General features: G+C 38.8%; 1 protein-coding gene across 1 annotated transcript; it reads left to right on the top strand.

Moving 5' to 3' along the window:
• Positions 1-317: 317 nt before the first annotated feature.
• Positions 318-20,332, top strand: THBS1 (thrombospondin 1). Its single transcript, XM_063289972.1, has 22 exons — positions 318-619; positions 924-1,018; positions 2,482-3,056; positions 3,650-3,725; positions 3,965-4,152; positions 4,578-4,700; positions 5,829-5,922; positions 6,703-6,876; positions 7,168-7,344; positions 7,534-7,707; positions 8,086-8,213; positions 8,304-8,456; positions 9,922-10,140; positions 10,686-10,799; positions 11,421-11,574; positions 12,176-12,294; positions 14,021-14,255; positions 15,085-15,312; positions 16,047-16,318; positions 17,122-17,219; positions 17,337-17,476; positions 18,550-20,332. Exons 2-22 carry the CDS (start codon positions 952-954, stop codon positions 18,555-18,557), a joined length of 3,516 nt encoding a protein of 1,171 aa, XP_063146042.1. The 5' UTR covers positions 318-619; positions 924-951; the 3' UTR covers positions 18,558-20,332.
• Positions 20,333-20,686: the final 354 nt, after the last annotated feature.

The following is a 20,686-nucleotide window of genomic DNA, read 5'->3' as shown; positions in this document are numbered from 1 at the left end:
CCGGAATGCAGACGAGATCCCTGTCTTTACCAAGTGGGAAATCTCTAGGAACATCACGACCTCACCAGGGGGGTAATGGCAAAAAAAAAAAGTCCCACTGATGGTAACGAATCTGTCGCCATCCGCCCCCGCGCATCACTGTCTTCTCCCGGACTGCATTTTGGGATGGGGTGCCTGGATGCGCGCGCCTGTGTTCTGCCTCGTTGCGAGTTAATTGGATGCGCTCCAGCCCGCTTCCTGCCCGCCAGCTGCTGATTGGCCCGCGGAGTTTCGGGGGTGCGAGCAACCGGCCTCCTTAAAGGCAAGGGAACTCCTGCAGTCGCTCCAGTGCAAACAGCAAGGGTGATCACGCAGGGAGACCTGAGGGAGGAGCAAGCTCCTGTTGATCCGCTCCAATCCCCCGGCAGCAAAGATCCCTCGCGCTCTCACACTGCTCCAGGACCGCAAAGGACACTACTCGCTTGGACGTGTACAGAGCCAAGGGTATTAAGCCCAAGCAGGGGTAACATACGTCGCAGCGCCCAAGAGCCTGAGGAAGGATATTGTACTGGGTTCTATAAACCACATTTCCTCTCAGAGTGTCTGATTCAGTGGGATTCTTCCCCGCCTCCTACAAAAAGTAAGTGCTGAAATTTTCCTCCTGCAACTTCGTTTTAATACCCGAAGCTGGAAAAGACAATCAAGATAAATAGAAAAAAGCTACGCGCTCTTCCTTTCCTCCAACTCTTTCCCTTCCTTCTATTACCTCGTGCACTCTAGGCTGTGGTCTGTAATTATGTTTTCTCCCTCTCTTCCTCCGCCTCACCGCCCCTTCTTATCTTGCGCGATTCTTCTTCGAGGCGGCTGCTTGTGATTAGATGGTGTGAGGGCAATAGCCCGAGATCGTCGAATGACCCGGTGGCGGTTTGTGTTTCTTGTTTAAGGGTTGGCCCTCGGAACGAGATTCCTGCTATGGACCTATCCGGTGGTCTCTTTCTCCTTCTGATGCTTGGAGTTTGCGCAACAAGCCGGATTCCAGGTAAAGATAGTGGGATCAGGGAGGGGGAGAAGACGTCGCGGGTAAATAGGTAAGGCCGGGCTGGGAGCCTTTCAGGTCAAACTCGGGATTAGGTTCCGAGGGGGAGAAGGCAGAACGAGTCTCTGGAGAATCCTGCAGCGCACCTCATCCAGCTCACGTAGGGCTGGCAGAAACTGCTTAACGGGGCAATACCGTCGCTACCCAGCATAGTTCTCTCTAACCTGGCACCCTCCAGCTGGACTACTGTATCCCTCACGTAATCTTCAGAGGGCAGCGACGAGAGATCTCAGGAGCTGGAGAGCGACGGAGCCGAGAGTACCGGGTTGGGAAAGACAGTCTCAGCGAGTTTGCTGCAATCCCTAGTTCCGTTCTGAAGGGCTGTTAACTGTCCGAGAGAACTTGCCCGCGCAGCGGCGGCGGTCTGGAGGTGGGAAGCTGCTTGTGCTGAAGGATTACGGCCCCAGTGCGGCAGTGGGTTTCCCCCCTTCTCTTGTGGGGCGGCACCTCAGCTCGGGGCTTCCCCGGCTTGGCGGGCTCGACCGGCTTGTGGCTTGACATTTGAGAAGCGCTGGTGGGATCGAGGCGCGAGGCGTTTTCCTTCTGGGCTTTTGCTCCGAGCGGACGGCTGGCCTTGGCATCTGCCTCGCTTGGGGCCTGGGCGCTGCGCCAGGGACGCTCCGAGCCAGCCCAGGCACACACCAAAGGGGGCGGGACGGCGGGGCGTCGCTCTATAGAAGTTTATTAATAAAATAAAAGAGGTAGCGGGAGGGAAAGCCCGCCGCCGGATTCCGACTGGAGGGGGTCACTGCCCTCCACTAGGTCCTGATACCTCAGGTGGTCCAAGGCATGGCTCCAGCTCCGTGGCGGCTTCTGGGCTGAGCCAGAGGCCTAGCAACGTCATTTATTTCTCCCACCCAGCTGCCCTGAAGTTTCACCGAGCCCCTGCCGTTCGGCTCTGCTTCTTTTAGGGCAGAGCTGACTTCCCATCCTGCTCTATTGCCTTGGGCTCCCTCCTTTGGGTTTGTCCCTCACACAGCCTGGCTCATAACACCAAGACTCCACTTGGTTTCCCTGCATTGCCCTCCACTCCACTTTGCAACCTCAAGAGTCCCTGGAGGAGGCAGGGAGAAGGCAAGGAGAATTCTTGGACTTTGTTTTCTACTGTCATTTGGCCAAACTCTCTTCTTTGACCCTGTTGGCTCATTCAGTGAGGGAAAACTGGGAAAAGTGTGTGGGAAACCAAGTATTGTGCAGCTCACCTCTGTTGCTCTGGTGCAGCAGAACCCAAGCTGTAGCAATGGGAAATTGCTTTGTGCCTGGAGGACTATGCAGTCCCAAAGCTTTCCTCGATAGCTTTGGCAGCATGTATTCTTGGGACTCCTCTTAGCAATAGCAGCTGTTTAGACCTGCCCCTACCCAACATAACCATCTCTTTCTCTCTCTCCTTTCCTCTCTCTTGACAGAGACTAGTGATGACAACAGTGTTTTTGATCTGTTTGAGTTAATTGGCTTTGGCCGCAAGGGAGCCCACAAGGGATTCGGGGTGCATCCAGTAAAAGGACCAGAGATTTCCAGCCCCGCCTACCGAATAGATGATGCCAACCGTATCCCTCCTGTTTCTGATCACAAATTCCAAGACATTCTTTATTCCATCCAAGCTGAGAAGGGCTTCATCTTGTTAGCTAATCTTCGCCCGGTAAAGAAGAACCCTGGCACCATACTAGCTGTGGAGCGCAAAGATAACTCTAGCTATGTTTTTAAGTTGGTGTTAAATGGCAAGGCAAAAACTTTGGACCTGAGTGTCTTTCCCAAGGAAGGCAACCAAAGTTTGGTGTCAGTGGAGGAGGTGAAGTTGCCCAATGCACGATGGAGTAGTATCACCCTCTTGGTGCAAGAGGATCAAGCTCAACTGTATGTGGGGTGTGACAAAATGACAAATGTTGAGCTGGAAATTCCTATTCAAGACATCTTCACCAGGGATCTGTCCAACACCGCCAGACTCCGTATTGCCAAAGGAGGAGTTAATGACAACTTCCAGGTGAGATATCTTATTATAGCAGGTTCAGGGGTTCATTTCAAGGAAGCCAACTTGATTTGTCATTTTGGAAAATGGTTTCAAGAAAGTAAAAGTTTTTTGCTCCTGACTACTCATTATTGTCCATAGCAGAGGGGACCTAAGTGACACTTTGAATACTGATGAGTACAGTTAAATGCATCCAACAATGTGAACTTTAAACTGAATTTGAGTCTTCTATTAAAAACTCAGCAATATTAACATCTGATAATTGTTGATACGAAGAGAAAGTGAAGGACTGACATATTATCAGCTAATGAGAATTCTGGCCAGTATAGGTTTACATTTGCTTTACAAACTGAAACCAGAGCATCTTTAAACTATAGGTGTGAAAATTCTTATACATGCTGAGTTAAATATAGGTCACTGGCCTTTCTAACCATAGCAGGCCCAAGCTGGCTGATAATAATAAAATATAGGCAAAAACAGTGTGATAGTTAAAACATAAACTGATTATAGGGCCCAATTAAAATGTACATTATTTATTATTATAAGAATAATAATTCAAGAATTTCTCTTGTAATAGAGGTTGATTCTTTCAATCTTTATGCTTTCAGGGAATGCTGCAGAATGTGCGGTTTGTGTTTGGAACTACACTGGAAGCCATCCTGAGGAATAAAGGCTGTGAGAGCTGTACGTTAGAAACCCTTTTCGTCAAATGTATTGGCCCATTGATTATAAGATTCCTGTTTATGGGAGATGAATAAGCTTAGACATTTGGAACACCAAATGAAATGCAAACCACTCTATTTTGAGGAAATGCTGCCTTACACAATGTCACATACATTTAATAACTGAATTCTGATTATGTCAATTTGGGAAGAAAGAGTGTTTCTATATATAACCTGTACATGTTTTAATTGTTCCTTCAGCTACTGGAACACTTCTTAAATTAGACAATCCCATGAATGGCTCCCGTCCAGCCATTCGCACCAATTACATTGGCCAGAAAACAAAGGAGATCTGTGGCTTCTCTTGTGATGAGCTAACCAAAGCGTTTATAGAACTGCAACGCCTGCGTGCCCTGGTTACAAAACTTCAGGAATCCGTCTTTCAAATGGTAAGTGGATATTAAATACCCAGTAATGAACCAAAAGTCTCTGAGGACTCATTGACTCATAAACACTAGCTGTTTTCTGTGTACAAACTATTCCAAATGTTGGGGCAGATTTCTCCAGCAACTATGGTCATAGAAATCTGGCTAAAACTTATATCTGTTTATAGCCTAGCTTCCCCTGAAGCTTCTCCGTATGATTTAACATAGGTAAGCAATCAGATGGAGAAAATAACTGTATTACTTCAGTTGTGGCATTTAAATACTATGTAAGTATGTAGAATTACAGCACTTAACATGGAAGCATAATCCTTTGGCACTTATTTCTAGGTAATCAGTGTAAAAGCAACTTTTCGTCCTCTGCCAGATTCAGATTGATTTAGAAATCTTTATTTAAGTCTATATAAACGTTATTTTCTATTCTTTTTAAGAATGATTTAATGGAATTCGTTGGCACCCATAAGATAAAACCTGGAGCATGCATCCATAATAATGTTGTGTATCAAAATGCAGCTGAGTGGACCACTGACACCTGCACCATGTGTACCTGCCAGGTAAGATTCCTTACAGCTAAAGAATTTATCATGCACCTGGTTGGTACATTATGCAGAATGTAACCCAGGCAGAGAAATTGGTGGCACAAATATATACATTATTCTCTTTATAAGAAAATTTGAATGCATTCCTCTCAGCTTAATCCTGCCACCTTCTGCATGTAGTGGATGAATATTTGCAGTAAGGAAACATACTAAACATGCTTCCTATTCAGAACTACCCTTTCGAAAATTTAAGATGCTAAATAAATTACTTTCTCTTTACACTTGTATTTGGCTAATGCTTCTGTGATTTTCTCTGAACTGCTGGCATCTAATGCAGTCTTTGATTATGTTATCCCCTAAAACTACAAAACGTGTTGTCTATTATCCTTTAAAGAACAGAATTGGCAAAAGTTCTCATTCATTCTTTTGCTCAGCCTTTTTTTTGGGGGGGGGCATAAGATGAAAAGATACATCAAGCTACAACATGAACTATTGAATGTGGAGCCAACTTTCCTAGATCCATTTTATCAGTGACTCTAATGATCAAATGAAATTCAGGCTAATAACCAAAAAAGGCGCTCTTGAGAATCTTTATTAGCTTACTGAGACAAAATCTGGAAAGCTATTCAACAAGATTTGATTTTCCCAATTAATAGTTAATAAACAAAAGAATATAATAATAAATAAGGATTACAAATGACTGAAGGGCTTAATATTCTTGGGTTTGCTTTGACTTCAGAAAACCTCAGTATACTCCAGCAAAGGCCAAACTAGACATTGTTCAGATTCCAGGCAGTAGTCATCTGCATACTTATTAAAATTGTATTCAGCTTAATGGGACTGAAAGTCAGAAATAGGCTTCAGAAGTTACAATCAGGACTGCAAATCAGTGGTTACTAACTGGATAACATAAGGTCTTTTAAAGTCAACTCCTAAATTATCCTTACCTCTTCCAGTTGGAAAGAAGATGAGTTTATTTTTCCCCATTCTTCCATACTAATTATGGCCTCTCATGTCTAACAGCTGTTGCAAAAATGCTTTCCACAATGGAATATGTCTGATTGTTATAGAGCATTAAGCCATTGTGAAATGAAATGTCATATTTTTGTTTTTATTAATATCAGGTTTTTTTTTCCTGTGTAGAATTCTGCTGTCATGTGCCATAAAGTGTCTTGTCCTCTCATGCCTTGTTCCAATGCCACTGTTCCTGATGGGGAATGCTGCCCACGATGCTGGCGTAAGTAACTACATCACCTTAGCTTATTTGACAGGATTCAGGTTTTTTGCTTTTTCAGTGCCAAGAAGCCATTACCATGCTCAGGTATAATTTACCTTGAAAAGTGTGTGAGAGAGCACAGTTTCTAGCCTGAGATTCTGAAACTAACATTGACATCTTTGAAATTGCCACTAAATTCAGGATCAGCTATAAAAGTTAGACTTGAACTAAGCACACTATCGCACAATTGCAATCATTTTTTTTCTTTAGTTTGCAGATGGCTTGTATCAAGATAGCTTGAATTAGGTGAAAGTTAAAACATCAGTAAAATCGAGAAACAAGTCCAGGCAGTAGAGCATATGTGAGAGTAGAAATTTCTAAGAATGGTGGATCTCCTACAGATTTGTATTGAGTTGTGTTTCTCAGTTTAAGGAAACCAAAGCAAAATCTTAATAGGCAGAATTTTTCTTATGCCCTGGAAGATTTCAGGAGTTGGCAAAAGGAGTGTCTGTGTTTATTTCCTTTTCCTGTGTGGGTATCTGCAGAAGGAGTCCTGTAAATCTCCAAAATAAGACACAGGAGGCCTCTGTCATCTGTTTCTGAACATTTCTTACTAGCATTCATCTGTAATTTGGATAGTTCAATTACCAAAAGTCAGACTAAATGGAAATATCTTGTTCCCCTATATAAAACAGGGCAATAGAGAATATGTCAGTATATTATTTTGGCAGTCTCTGTTTTCTACTGAGGTAACTTTTAAAAATGGTGGTTTTTATTTATTTATTTTTCCTCTTTTTACAGCAAGTGACTCTGCAGATGATGCTTGGTCTCCTTGGTCTGAATGGACCACTTGCTCTACAACCTGTGGCAACGGGATTCAGCAGAGAGGTCGCTCTTGTGACAGAATCAACCATCGTTGTGAAGGCTCCTCAGTACAAACACGAATATGTAACATGCAGGAATGTGATAAGAGATGTAAGCATTCAAATTTTTTACATTCTAGATAGATGCTATCTATTCTTACATACTTAACACTAACACTGATTTAAATCAAATTAGTGTAAAATATTCAGTTGTAAGAGGATTTATGAGATAGTTGATTAAGTTAAAAATATTTAATATAAAAATGATTTTCTGTATCAAATGACAGTGCCAATCTCTAAATATTCTTGCAGTATGGTAATGTCCTAATCTACCATTAGTATTTCTATATTGCTATTAATACAACATTTTGCCATTCACCAACCAACATTGTGCTGTTCACAGTCAAACAGGATGGTGCTTGGAGCCATTGGTCCCCTTGGTCTTCCTGCTCGGTTACTTGTGGAAATGGATTGATCACTCGAATCCGTCTCTGCAATTCTCCACTTCCTCAGATGGGAGGCAAAGCATGTGAAGGAGAGGCACGAGAAAACCTGCCTTGCCAGAAAAGCCCATGCCCAAGTAAGTTCAGTATTTAAAATGGTTTTGTACAATAAACATAGAAGTATTTTAATATTCATCCTTGTAAAATGAGATTGAGGAATTATTAAAATATTTTTTAAAAAACACCAAAATCAACCTGAATTTTTAATGCCTTGTCTTCATTTCAAAGACACAGGAATATTCCTTTTTTTTTTTTTTTTTTTCCAGTTAATGGGAACTGGGGACCATGGTCACCTTGGGATACCTGTCCAATTACATGTGGAGGGGGCATTCAGAAACGTGGCCGTCTCTGCAACAATCCTGAACCCAAATTTGGAGGGAAGGATTGCATTGGTGATGCAACAGGCACCCAGATGTGCAACAAGCAGGATTGCCCAATTGGTGAGTAATTGCCCATTGTGAACTATCAAACAGCATTTTTAAAAATGCTGTGTCATCTTTGGAACAGCGTGGCAAAGATGAGACTGCAACAATTTAAATCTTATGACAAAGAAATGTGAAATATATTCTTTCTTTCCTTCTTTCTATTTCAAATTTCTGTCACCACCCATCTCCCCCAAAGGGAGACTCTTGGCTTTTGGCTATATTCTGCCTAATGGTAGGAACAGTTCTGACTGCCAAGAGAATAAAACTATATATGTGCAAATTTTCTTTGAACACAGAGACTTCAGTAATATTTATGAATTAATCTCTCTTGCTTGCTATTATTGATCTCTATAAAGCTAATAATATTTTGAAATACCACTTTGTCATTTTTAGATGGATGTCTGTCTAATCCTTGTTTTGCGGGAACTACATGCACTAGTTTCCCTGATGGTTCTTGGAAATGTGGTCCGTGCCCTACTGGCTACCGTGGAAATGGAGTTCAGTGCAAAGATATTGATGAAGTAAGATAACTTGTATGCTTTAATATATTACGTGTTTACATTACAAATGAACCTATAACCAAAATTTTCTTCTACATCTTCATATTTCAGTGTCAAGAGGTCCCAGATGCTTGCTTTGTACTTGGTGGAGTACACAGATGTGAGAATACTGTACCCGGTTATCATTGCCAGCCTTGTCCAACCCGCTTCACAGGAACACAGCCTTTTGGTCGAGGTGTGGAAAATGCAATGGCAAACAAACAGGTACTGCCAAAATATAGATGTTTCTTGTTTATGAAACCTCAGTCCTTTTTGAATCTATGGCCCCTAAGTTCCATATATGATCCAAGAATTAAAGAAGAAGCCAGTATAAGTTTACATTGTTATATTCATCTTTGTGATTTTGCTCATAGAGACATAGCTGCATAGGGAAAGTTCAGTTTGAATTAAGCTGGAAACACATAAAATAAGCAACCACAATGGCAGAAATAGTGCTTGGCTTGTACACCTCATTGATACTTGTCATTTTCCATGAAGCTGAATACATGATGGTCTGGACGGATTTGGTTTTGTAGTGTCGCTCTAAGCAAAATGTTTCCATAACATGTGCTTCAGTTAAATATATCAAAAATGAACATTCCTAAATAGAGACCCAGTTTAGTGTAGTGGTTAAGGCACAAGGCTAAAAACCTGGAGACCGTGAGTTCTAGTCCCGCCTTAGGCACAAAGCCAGCTGGGTGACCTTGGGCCAGTCACTTCCTCAACCCTAGGAAGGAGGCAATGGCAAACCACCTCTGAAAAACCTTGCCAAGAAAACTGCAGGGGCTTATCCAGGCAGCCGCTAGGAGTTAATGCTGACTCGAAGGCACCTGAAAACTCTAAAAACTCACAGCCATACAAATTGGGGTAACCTAAAATTTTAATTAATAAATAAATAAATACAATTTGAACATTACAAGGAGTAAAGGAAAAGCAACATACTTGTTCACATTAATGCTTTTTAGTAAACTATATTACTATGTTATATAGTATAATATAGTATGAGTGCCAGTTTGGTGTAGTGGTTAAGGCATCAGGCTAGAGTTCTAGTCCTGCCTTAGGCACAAAGCCAGCTGAGTGACCTTGGGCCAGTCACTGTCTCTCAGCCCTAGGAAGCAGGCAATGGCAAACCACTTCTGAAAAACCTTGCCAAGAAAACTGCAGGGACTTGTCCAGGCAGTTGCCAGGAGTCAATGCTGACTCGAAGGTATCACCCCACCCACCTCCACCATAGCATTCTACCAATAATTTTTTAACAAATCAAGGCTTGGCTCTTCTTTCCACGTGTAGAACAGTTTCCTGCCTCTACCTTCCCTCTGCATCTCCCTGAAACCTACAAAACCTGCTTCTATTATGGGGAGGCTAGGTAATGATGTGAAATATCAAGTGGGGAGCCACAAAGGGTAGGTAGAATTCACCTAAGTAGTCCTCCTCCTTGTATGGATAGAGGAACAATTTAGAATCCAAGCCTCAATTAGTATCTAAAATATTATAAAGCAAAACATATACTTAATTCCCTTTAAAGCATTCACACAAAATCACAGTTAAATGCTGCATCTACAAAGAAACATTGTCTTGCTTTGAAAAGGAGGTGTAAAGTAGAAATTCCAGGCGTCAGTTTTCCATTGATACCTTAAAAGGAGAATGAAGTGGAGACATCTTTGCAAGTGTATTCTTAATTCTGTCTTAGGTGTGCAAGCCACGTAACCCATGTGCTGACGGAACTCACACGTGCAACAAGTATGCCAAGTGTATTTACCTTGGACACTTCAGTGACCCGATGTATCGCTGTGAATGTAAACCAGGGTATGCCGGTAATGGGATTATCTGTGGAGAAGACAGTGACTTAGATGGATGGCCAAATGAGAATCTTCACTGTGTAGCCAATGCTACTTACCACTGCACTAAAGTAAGCCTAAAGATAATGATCTTTCATATGCCATTCTCTCCTTTAATATGAGCTAACTGAATTCATACTTCTTAAATGAACTCAGGAGATGAAACACAGTGGTCCTTTAGTTTTCTCACTTTTCCCAATTTTGTGTTACAACCTTCTGGGAAAAAAATAATCACATATATAAAGGAGATAGTGTACAAAAGGACATAATATTATGAAGATATGCTAGTGGACATATTCATATGCAGTGTAGTATATTTAATTCTTTAAATAAATTACTTGCCATGGACACAACCCAAATTTACTGAAATATATTGATCATAGCTCACATGTATTTTTAAAAAACTGCTTATTTTGGATAAGCATTAAGTGTTTCAAAATAATTTCATTTGCTTCTTACTTTTAAAAAATCATGATTGTTAGTAATCCTGATAGTGCTCTAAACTGATAATGTTTTTAAAAAATCACCAAGGTAGGGTCTGCCTTGGTAATCTGAGTATCACTTTGTGTGAAATTAAAGACAGATGCAATATTATGATCTATATCTTTTTCTGCAGGATAATTGCCCTAATCTTCCTAATTCTGGACAGGAAGACTATGATAAAGATGGAATTGGTGATGCCTGTGACAATGATGACGACAATGATGACATTCCAGATGATAGGGCAAGTCTAACAAAAACATTCAAATTCCTTTGTAGTGTAGACAGTGTCCATCACAGTGATAGCTAACGCCATATGCAAAAAGAATATTGCAGGTACATCCAGTGAAATCTTGGGATATGTTAGTAGATTTCTTCCCACTGCAGTCAGTGGAAGAAAAAAGAAAATAAAAACTAAAAATCTCTGCCCGTTTCCTACTCTGTTCACAGTAAAATGACAAGTCATATGATGGGTCACCAATAAATTGTCCCTCTCCATCACTAATGTAAAATGCATAAAAAGGTAGAATGAACCCATGATACAAAATTTAAAAGTAGCAAGTCTTCAGCAGTAATTTGAAATGGTTATTTAATTCATAGCTTAGAAACTAAAAATAGTATTTTTGTAAAAAAAGACCAGGTTTACAGTATGCTGTAAACATATCCATACAATATGGATGCTGCATTACATACCACTTTTGTTACTGCTCATCTTTCATTTACATGGCAAAGAAATAATCTTCACAATGTGCCTTTACCACTGTTATTAATCTAGTAAATCTACTGAATAAGTTATTTATGACACTGCCTTTGCCAATTTCTGAGCATGTTTTAACAGGGCTTCTAAATTTTCCTTCTTCTACAGGATAACTGTCCATTAATTTACAATCCACAACAGTATGACTATGACAGGGATGATGTTGGTGATCGCTGTGATAACTGCCCATACAATCACAATCCTCTTCAGATAGACACTGACCACAATGGAGAAGGGGATGCCTGTGCTGTGGATATTGATGGAGATGGTAAAGTTTGGTTGCTTCTCCTTTTCTTTTCTCCTATTATGGCATGACTGTGTAAGTCAGTGTTTCTCAACCTTGGCAGCTTGAAGATGTGTAGACTTCAATTCCCAGGGGCTTGAAATCCACATATCTTCAAGTTGCCAAGGTTGAGAAACACAGGTCTAAGTCATCTGGAGGTAGAGTTTCCCCTTGGGCAAGTTCTACTTCTAGTGACATCCTGGACATACCAGAATGAAGTGCACAGTCAGACAATTAAAGGAATTAAAAATAGAGAAACTGAATTAAATATATAAACCATGCCATTTTGGGGGGTGCTTTTGCAGCAGCATATCCTAATTGTATCCCATGTCTTTCATCATCTGTACTTAACAGAAAGAGTTTTTATTTTTATACTACATCCTACATCAACCAGGTATAGTTGAAAATGTGCTGCCATTGAGCAGTAAACTAAAATGTAAATTCTACTAGTGTTAGATGGCTCAGCAGATGGGCTATTAGCTTGGCTTCCATAAACCATTTCCTCTTAATTACTTTTCTGCAGTGACATATTATCTAGATGTGTTTACCATTAAAGATACCTGAATGGGTTCCTCTACATTTCTAGGCATTCTTAATGAAAGAGACAACTGCCAGTATGTGTACAATGTGGATCAGAAAGATTCAGACTTGGATGGTGTTGGAGATCAGTGTGACAACTGTCCAATGGCACATAATCCAGATCAGGTCAGTTTAACTGCCCTTGGGCAATCAAGTACTTATTTAATCTTCTGATCTATCGTATGTCGTGTATAGCACTGCAACATATGTCAAGTGATACCTAAATCAAGAAAGGACACAATTGTTAGTAACTGGGACATACATAGAATACCTTTTAAAAATAAAAATCTTATGTGAGATTTTTCAGCACACAACATATGAACATAAATCTTGTTAAATGAGGTACATAGTGCTGAGAGGAAAATCATATGGTAATCATTTTTTTTTCATTAAATTTATAATTTAGAGAAAGGCAGCATACAAAGCACACCCTCTCATTTTTATACCAAGAACAGAATTTCTGTGGCAGAGGATGAACTTGAACCTAGGTCTCCCAGCCCTGGTCTAACACCTTAACCACTACACCATACTGGTGTGAAAAAGTATATTTTGTACTGCAACCACACTAGCCAGCAATACAGTAAAACTCATTCCTGGGAAGAGAGGTCTATATAGAGGTTGCAATTTTATTAAATGCAGATAAAATAAAATAAAAAACCCAAACTATTGCTTTTCAACATACGTATTTCAGGAATTTAGTAATAAAGAATACTGTAACATGTCAAACAATATACAGTCTGTTTGCAAAAAAAAAAAAGCTCTCTCTCTCTCTCTCTGTGTGTGTGTGTGTGTGTGTGTGCATCATGACTTATGATGTCCTGAGGCTGGGAATTTAGTTTTATAAAAATGCAGACCCAAAAAGGCTCATTAAGGATACAGGCTAAAGTAGTACAGAACACTTACATCACCAGTGTGTTCTCTTTTTTTATTAGAAAATCTCAAGGTAATTATTACTTGATTAAGGGCTAAGAAAATGGGGAAATCTAGTCCTTCCCATCTAAACTGCTTGTGTCTGAAGCAGCAGTGGGAGAAGCCTGCACAATCCTATCATGTAAAAGAAGTAAGATTAATAGCCACAGTGGCATAACTGAAATGCTTGAATGGTCCCTGCCAAATTGCAGTAAGTAGCTGGAATCTAGATTTATCCTGCAGGTTACCCTCTACAGGTTAAAAGGATATGTACAGTCTCAAAGCCCTATTGATTTCCAACATAATGTACCACACAGGCAGTACAATGGATTGTGAATATTCCTATGATGAAAATCTGTTTCAGAGGACTGGACTTATTTTATGTTGTAGCTATAACTAAAGACCAGTTTGTTTTTTTTATATGATCTATTTCATAATGAACAGGCTGTGGTTGCTCATCTGCACTTGCAGCAAAACAAAGCCAGACAATTTAGAATTGTTTAATGTTCCCTTCTACATCTAAACACTGATTACATTTTAGAAAGGCAGAAACATTACAGTTGCTACCAACCTTAACAATGCACTATATGTAATAGAAGCCATAGCATAAGTTTGATTTTTCACAGTATGCCAAAACAAATTGCATGGGGGTTAAGAGCTTAGCTTTCACTGACTGAAGGTGACTCCTATGCAGAGCTAAAGTTCCCAGTAATTCCAGATTTTGAGCGCACATTAGTATCCTACGTATTTATCTCCATTCACTTCACTAAAGTGAAAGGTCCATGTGTGCAAGAACTGCTCCTCCACAAAGCTATTGAGGGATTCAATCGGACCATTGGAGGCTCAGCCCAAAAAGAGACCCTTAGATGGCCTCATGCCTCAAGATGCTATCTTCTAGGGTTTTTAATGTTTGTCCTAACTTGGTCTTACATTTTGCTTTCAGATGGATTCAGATTCTGATCGCATCGGTGATGAGTGTGATAACAACCAGGATATTGATGAAGATGGCCACCAGAATAATCTTGATAACTGTCCTTATGTGCCCAATGCTAACCAAGCTGACCATGACAAAGATGGGAAAGGGGATGCCTGTGACCATGATGATGACAATGATGGTATCCCTGATGACAAAGATAATTGCAGATTGGTTCCAAACCTAGACCAAATTGATTCAGATGGTAAGAAAGATAATATGGATCAAATTAAAAGAGATTGCATAACATTTAGATACCTAATGCAGTCATGTAATATAGTAATACAGTATACTATATTATTTATTTATTTATTTATTTTCCTGTTCAACCGTGTCCAATTCTTGGAGACTGCCTGGACAAGTCCCTGCAGTTTTCTTGGCAAGGTTTTTCAGAAGTGGTTTGCCATTGCAGGACTAGAATTCAGTCCCCCGGTTTCTAGCCTGATGCCTTAACCACTACACCAAACTGGCTCTCATACTATATTATACTATATAATATAGTACTATAGTTTACTAAAAAGCATTAATATTTATTATTTATTATTAATTTATATCACTGCCCATCCCCCCTACTTGTTAATATGAACAAGTATGTTGCTTTTCCTTTACTCCTTGTAATGTTTAAATTTTATTTATTTATTAAAATTTTAGGTTACCCCAATTTGTATGACTCTGAGTGGCTTACAGGATACAACCAGGAAAAACAATAGAAACATAAAGTCTGGAGAAAAACAACAATCAATTAATCAATTGAAATATCCCCCAAGGGGTCTACCATCCATGCTAACCCAGGGTCTGGGGACAGAGCCAGGTTTTAAGGGCTTGCTTAAACAGGGCCCCCTGTTTAAACATTTAAAAGTTATTGTTGTTTAAAAGTTAGTTAGCTAATAAGAGTTCCAACCACTCAGCTAAATTCTTGAACTGGTTTATTAGTATAATCAGTCAGGATCCTGGAAATCTAAAATGGACATTTTTGGCTCTGATGCTCACTTCTTTCTTTCTGGACTCCTCCCTTATTCCCCCTTTTTTGCCAGGTGATGGGCGTGGAGATGCATGCAAAGATGATTTTGACAATGACAGAGTTAAAGACATTGATGACATCTGCCCTGAGAATGTTGACATAAGTGAGACAGACTTCCGTCGATTCCAGATGATTCCCTTGGATCCTAAGGGCACAGCTCAAAATGATCCCCACTGGGTTGTTCGTCACCAAGGCAAAGAACTGGTTCAGACTGTCAACTGTGATCCTGGACTTGCTATTGGTGAGCATGGAAGTTTTGGATTCTTTTAGATATGCATGTGTGCACACAAATGCACAGAGTCATCTTTCTCTGGCCAACAAATACTGTATTGTTGTATTTGGATATATGTCCTCTTCATCTTCATCTTCACATTCACAGTCCTTCACTTCATCCCCATGTTTACAACTATTTCAAGGCTTTTAAAAAAGTGTTTGTAAAAGCATTCTTAAAAATACCAGCTGCTCAATTTTTGGAACAGGCACTTGGATTTGCCCACTGAAGGAAAGAGGGCAGGGAGAAAAAATAGATTTCAGGAAATTAAAAAACAATGTTGCTCAAGTCCTTTAAACAGTATCAAAAAGTCTGCATAACAGAACTTACTTCTGAATAAACATACAGAAGCTGTTTCTAAATACTGGATCATTGTTCAGTAATGCCGATTCACTTTTGCCTTTGTTGGAAAGACATCTGTTTTGTTTTACATCCATTGCACAGTGCTATGGATGTAAAACATGCTTTAAGATGCAGTTAAGAACGATAGTTCTAATTCCATTTAATTCCAATTCATTGTATAAAAAGACTTCAACTGTGCAAATAAATTCTAAGTAAAAACAGATTCAAATAGTGAGGGGGAAAATGTGATCATCCAGAAAACATATTTATAGTATTTTCATTAGAAGTTTTGAACATGAAGTAACTGCAAACTTAGAGAACAAATCCCCATATAATCAGTTACTTCTTTTCCTTTTCCCCAGGTTTTGATGAATTTAATGCTGTTGACTTCAGTGGTACTTTCTTCATTAACACGGAAAGAGATGATGACTATGCTGGCTTTGTATTTGGATATCAATCCAGCAGCCGTTTTTATGTGGTCATGTGGAAGCAAGTAACCCAATCCTATTGGGATTCAGAGCCAACCAAAGCTCAAGGATATTCAGGTCTTTCTATCAAAGTAGTAAACTCCACCACAGGTCCTGGAATACACCTTCGTAATGCCTTGTGGCATACTGGGAACACTACTGGACAGGTAATAGATCATTTCTATTATTAATAAGCTCATTTTTTCTTTTCAAAAACCTTGGTATATTAAACTAATGTAAGAAGTATCTATCTTGATAAAAACACTTAAGTATAAAAAGTTTTTTTTTTTTTAAAAAACCTTCTGTACCTGCTAAGAATTTGATATGTATTATAGGAATTCCTAAGTAAATGAGTTTTCTCCTATTACTTCAGGGAAAGGATAACTTCACAAAATCATTAGAACTTTCCTGACTATTACTGTGATAGACACTGGTGTTTTACACTTATGGTTATGAATTCATTGATACACATGGAAAGATCATATCTAAATACAACTGGAATTGATCACTTAGTACAAAAAGCTGTATTGCATGAATTGGCTATCAGAGATTTATTATTACTAATGGAATTTTATTTGTACAATTCAGTTAATATTTTTCTCAAAATTCATTTTAAAACATTTCAGATATAATCAATTGGGTATGTTTTATTTTGGATTCCTGGCTGAAAGCGATAAGATTCTATTATACTAATATGATAGCAGAACAGGAAAAACTATCAGTGCTTTATGTTTCCAGTACTTTTTTGTCTTACACAAACTCAGTCTTGTGCATTACTCTCAGAAGACCAAATTCACAATAAATATGTATTACCAGCAAAAATATGAAGAGCAGGAAGCTCTAATACATAGAGCTTATGCATCTTCTCCTTTTTGTCAAGTATGAAACTGCATTTCCAGCTTATGGTTTATCTCCAGGGCTTATATAAATATAATTGCAGTGCATAATTCAGCCTTAATTTACCTTTCAGGTGAAGACTTTGTGGCATGATCCTCGTCATATAGGTTGGAAAGATTTCACTGCTTATAGATGGCGTCTCAGTCACAGACCAAAAACTGGCTACATTAGGTAAGCATCACAGAGATATACTGAACAACTTACATCTTTTGGGAAAGGCGTGTTCACAGTTTCAGTGTAAACATGTTATTCATACTTAAGATTAATTATCACTGCTCTTCCTTATAGAGTAGTAATGTATGAAGGAAAGAAAATCATGGCTGACTCTGGAGCCATCTATGACAAAACCTATGCTGGTGGCCGCTTGGGACTGTTCGTCTTCTCTCAAGAAATGGTGTTCTTCTCTGATCTAAAATATGAGTGTAGAGGTAAGAACCACGAACATTTGTGTACACAAGTAACTGTTTTGTTAGATTTAATATCTTGATGTATTTTATCATAAGTATATATTTATAAACTCAATATTTTTAAAAACAATTTAGTAGCTCACACTTAAGAAATGCAAATAAGGAATGTATTTACAAGCAGTTGTATTTACCTGATAAGGAAATTATCTTAAATTTAAGATGATTCCCCCACAAAGGAAGAGTAGACAGAAGAAAAATTATAAACACAGAAAAAAGTCCAGTGCATTGTCCAGCTACTCCGCAAATTGGCTAGTGACAGCTAATTTTATCTTCAGTGGAATCTATACTAGCAATGTCTGTAGCCATGTGTTCCTTCTGTACCTAGTGTCTGTCAGACTATTTGATAAACAAACCCTCATCTTCCATGCAGTAATAGGGAACATTAGCTGGGGGAAAATGATGCTTAGTATTCAGTTTCAAAGAGGATATAAAGATCCTGAATTGTGTCAGCCCAACATCAGAATGGCATCTGCAAGCATAATGAATTATCCATTCCTGAGCAAATATTGGGATGCTATAATGCAAAGGGGAAAGGGAAGTCCCATTATATAACCAGCAGTTTAATTGCACAGTACTGGGATCTAGCCTGTTTCTGGCAAAGTCAGCTTGCCATTTTGCATGAAGTGAACAGAACTGAATCTTTTTTCAACATTCACTAACTAGGAGTAATAACATAAACTCCTCTAGATGTTGCACTAAATCTCACATGATTCCTTTCTCCTAGGGCTGATGAGAAAGTTCAATACCAGACCAGCGTATGTCGACTGTGCTATTTTTGACATAGATAAATTAAATAACTGCCCGAATTACAGATATCTGACTCGGGGAATTGCTTCATTAGGAAAGCAATATGCTTAATATCCTGACATACTTTCCTTAGAAGTAATCCTACCTTCTGAGGAAGTACAAATGCAATTAATGATCAACATACAAAATAAAGACATATTTAGAAACTTGACTCTAATTGTAGTTGCTTAATTACTAATATATTATAAACAATTGATTGTTTTGACTTTTTTTCTCTTTTTTTGCAGATCCATGATTGGAAGGCAATTAATTACAGAAATTCAAAATGCTGGTATTGCACCTTCTGAACTGTTAAATTTCTAGGAACCTGGGACCATTCATTTGTGTTTTGTTTTTGTTTTTTTGCTCATTCCTCTCTTCCTGCTTCATAAGACTCAGACTACATGACCTGTTTCAAGGGAATGCTTTTGAGAGAAAGAAATCTGCAAAGTACCCTTCCCATCTGACCTTTGTCAGCACAGAAGAAACGTGTATTTCAGGAACAAGAACATTCCTCTGCTCAGAAATGAATAGTTATTTCTCTAAGACGTTTGCGTAGCTGGGCATTGTCACTGCCTCTTCTTAACTGAAGGTCCAATGGAGCAGCACTTTTTAATAAGGGTATCTTTATGATGTGTTATGGACTTCTTAAAAATTAACTAGATGCTTCAGCCTATAGAAGAAGGAAGGGAAGAAGGTTTGAGGTCAGTGCCTCACTTTCTAAAGGGGGACTATGCTCCCTAGGGTTTATGTCAAGGCAAATTGGATGAATTGTTACATACCTGTCCTGGAACATTATCCAGTGTGTTTTTGCTCAGGGGCAAGCCCCACTGAATTCAGCAGTAGGATCACTTTACGCTTAAACCTAAGATTATACTGTTTCTGCAAATAGGGCCTACTTTGCTTAATTGCATAGGAAAATGCTTGCTAGTTATACCTGCTAACCAGCCACATGCAACACTAACAAATAAAAATTCTATTATGGGGCAAGTGAAACAACAATCTTGGCACATTAGATTGAAGCAGGTTTATGAGAAAGAGGACAGCAAGGAACATATGGGAAAAGCAAGATTTCTTGTGCCACTGCATCCATGATCTGGTTCTAATGCTGATCTAGCAAGAATATTAAAGTGTCAAAGAGCACCTTCATCTCAATTTAGCACTTGTGGTGGCCTTCAAGGAACTATTTTTTTAAAAAAATATTATTATTATTATTAAAATTTCAAAAGCACAAAGAGCGATGAATACAATTAAATACAAAATTCTATTCTACAAAATGCAAGGGTGAATTTTAAAAATGTTCTAAAAGATTGGTTTTTGTAGAAGACATCTGTAGATAAAATAAATGTAAAATATTTATTTTTTTGTTTATCCTGCCTTTTCTGAATAACAAGGACTATAGACTGAAACAGAAACAATGTGTCAAGACTATCCGTTTTGCTACATTTTTCTATGACAGAAAGATTGTAAATAAAGGTTATTTATTGTTCTAAATGAACTTAGATAGTTATTTGTAAGAATATTTTAGTTTGCAAAAAGCAAGTTCCCCAGAGCAATGTGGAACAATAGGGTAGGAATTGTTCTCAGTGTGTTTTCTTCCTCTGTGCAAGACAGCTGACCAAGTAACCAAGCAGGTTACTTATTGTTGCATTGCCAAAGCATATATAAATGTTGGCTGTCCCTATCTGTCAAGAAAAAATTGAATAGCTTTTAATTACCATTGGTCACAATCCTTTGTTATTCTAGATGTTATTTGCACAGGAGTTATTCAGAGTGGATTGTTGGCCTTATCACTTTCGTAATACTGCTGGGTAAGATTACGATACATTCCTGTTGGTCAATATGCCAAATAAAAAAGAAAAGATCTATTTGGAGGATGCTGTGGAGTAATGGCGTCATTTCATTCCCACAGCATACCCAATTTTCTCGCCAGTGTGGGTTGCAGAAAAAGTATTTCATAAGTGGGATGTTAGGAGCGTAATTTGAAGACTGCTTGTGGTATAAGACTAGCATCACTTTCTCTACAACCTTCTTACTGGAAAACAAAGAATGTCAAAGGTGAATTTTTTATATACAAATATTACCTCATTGTTGTGTGACTGAAAAATGGGAAAAAAAACCTTTGGATCAAGCAGAGTTTAAATATCTAACAAAATTTAAAGCTACTGTAGTATTAAGGACTTTTTTTAAAAACAAATATATATTGCAAGCTGTATATAGTCAAAATTCATATTCCCAATAAGAAAACAGCATTGGAATAGTGCTGAGAACAATTTCTTATATTGTGTTAGATTTTTTTTCTCTGATATCTTGTATTCCATTCCTTGAGTTTGTATAAATTATTTTTTCATAACTGTTGGAATAGTTAATCTCCTGTTTGTGTAG

This window comes from Candoia aspera, chromosome 1 (assembly GCF_035149785.1).
Source record: "Candoia aspera isolate rCanAsp1 chromosome 1, rCanAsp1.hap2, whole genome shotgun sequence".
NCBI classification, from domain to species: domain Eukaryota; kingdom Metazoa; phylum Chordata; class Lepidosauria; order Squamata; family Boidae; genus Candoia; species Candoia aspera.
Note: the sequence above shows the minus strand (reverse complement) of the source record. Positions and strands in the feature narration are given on the sequence as shown.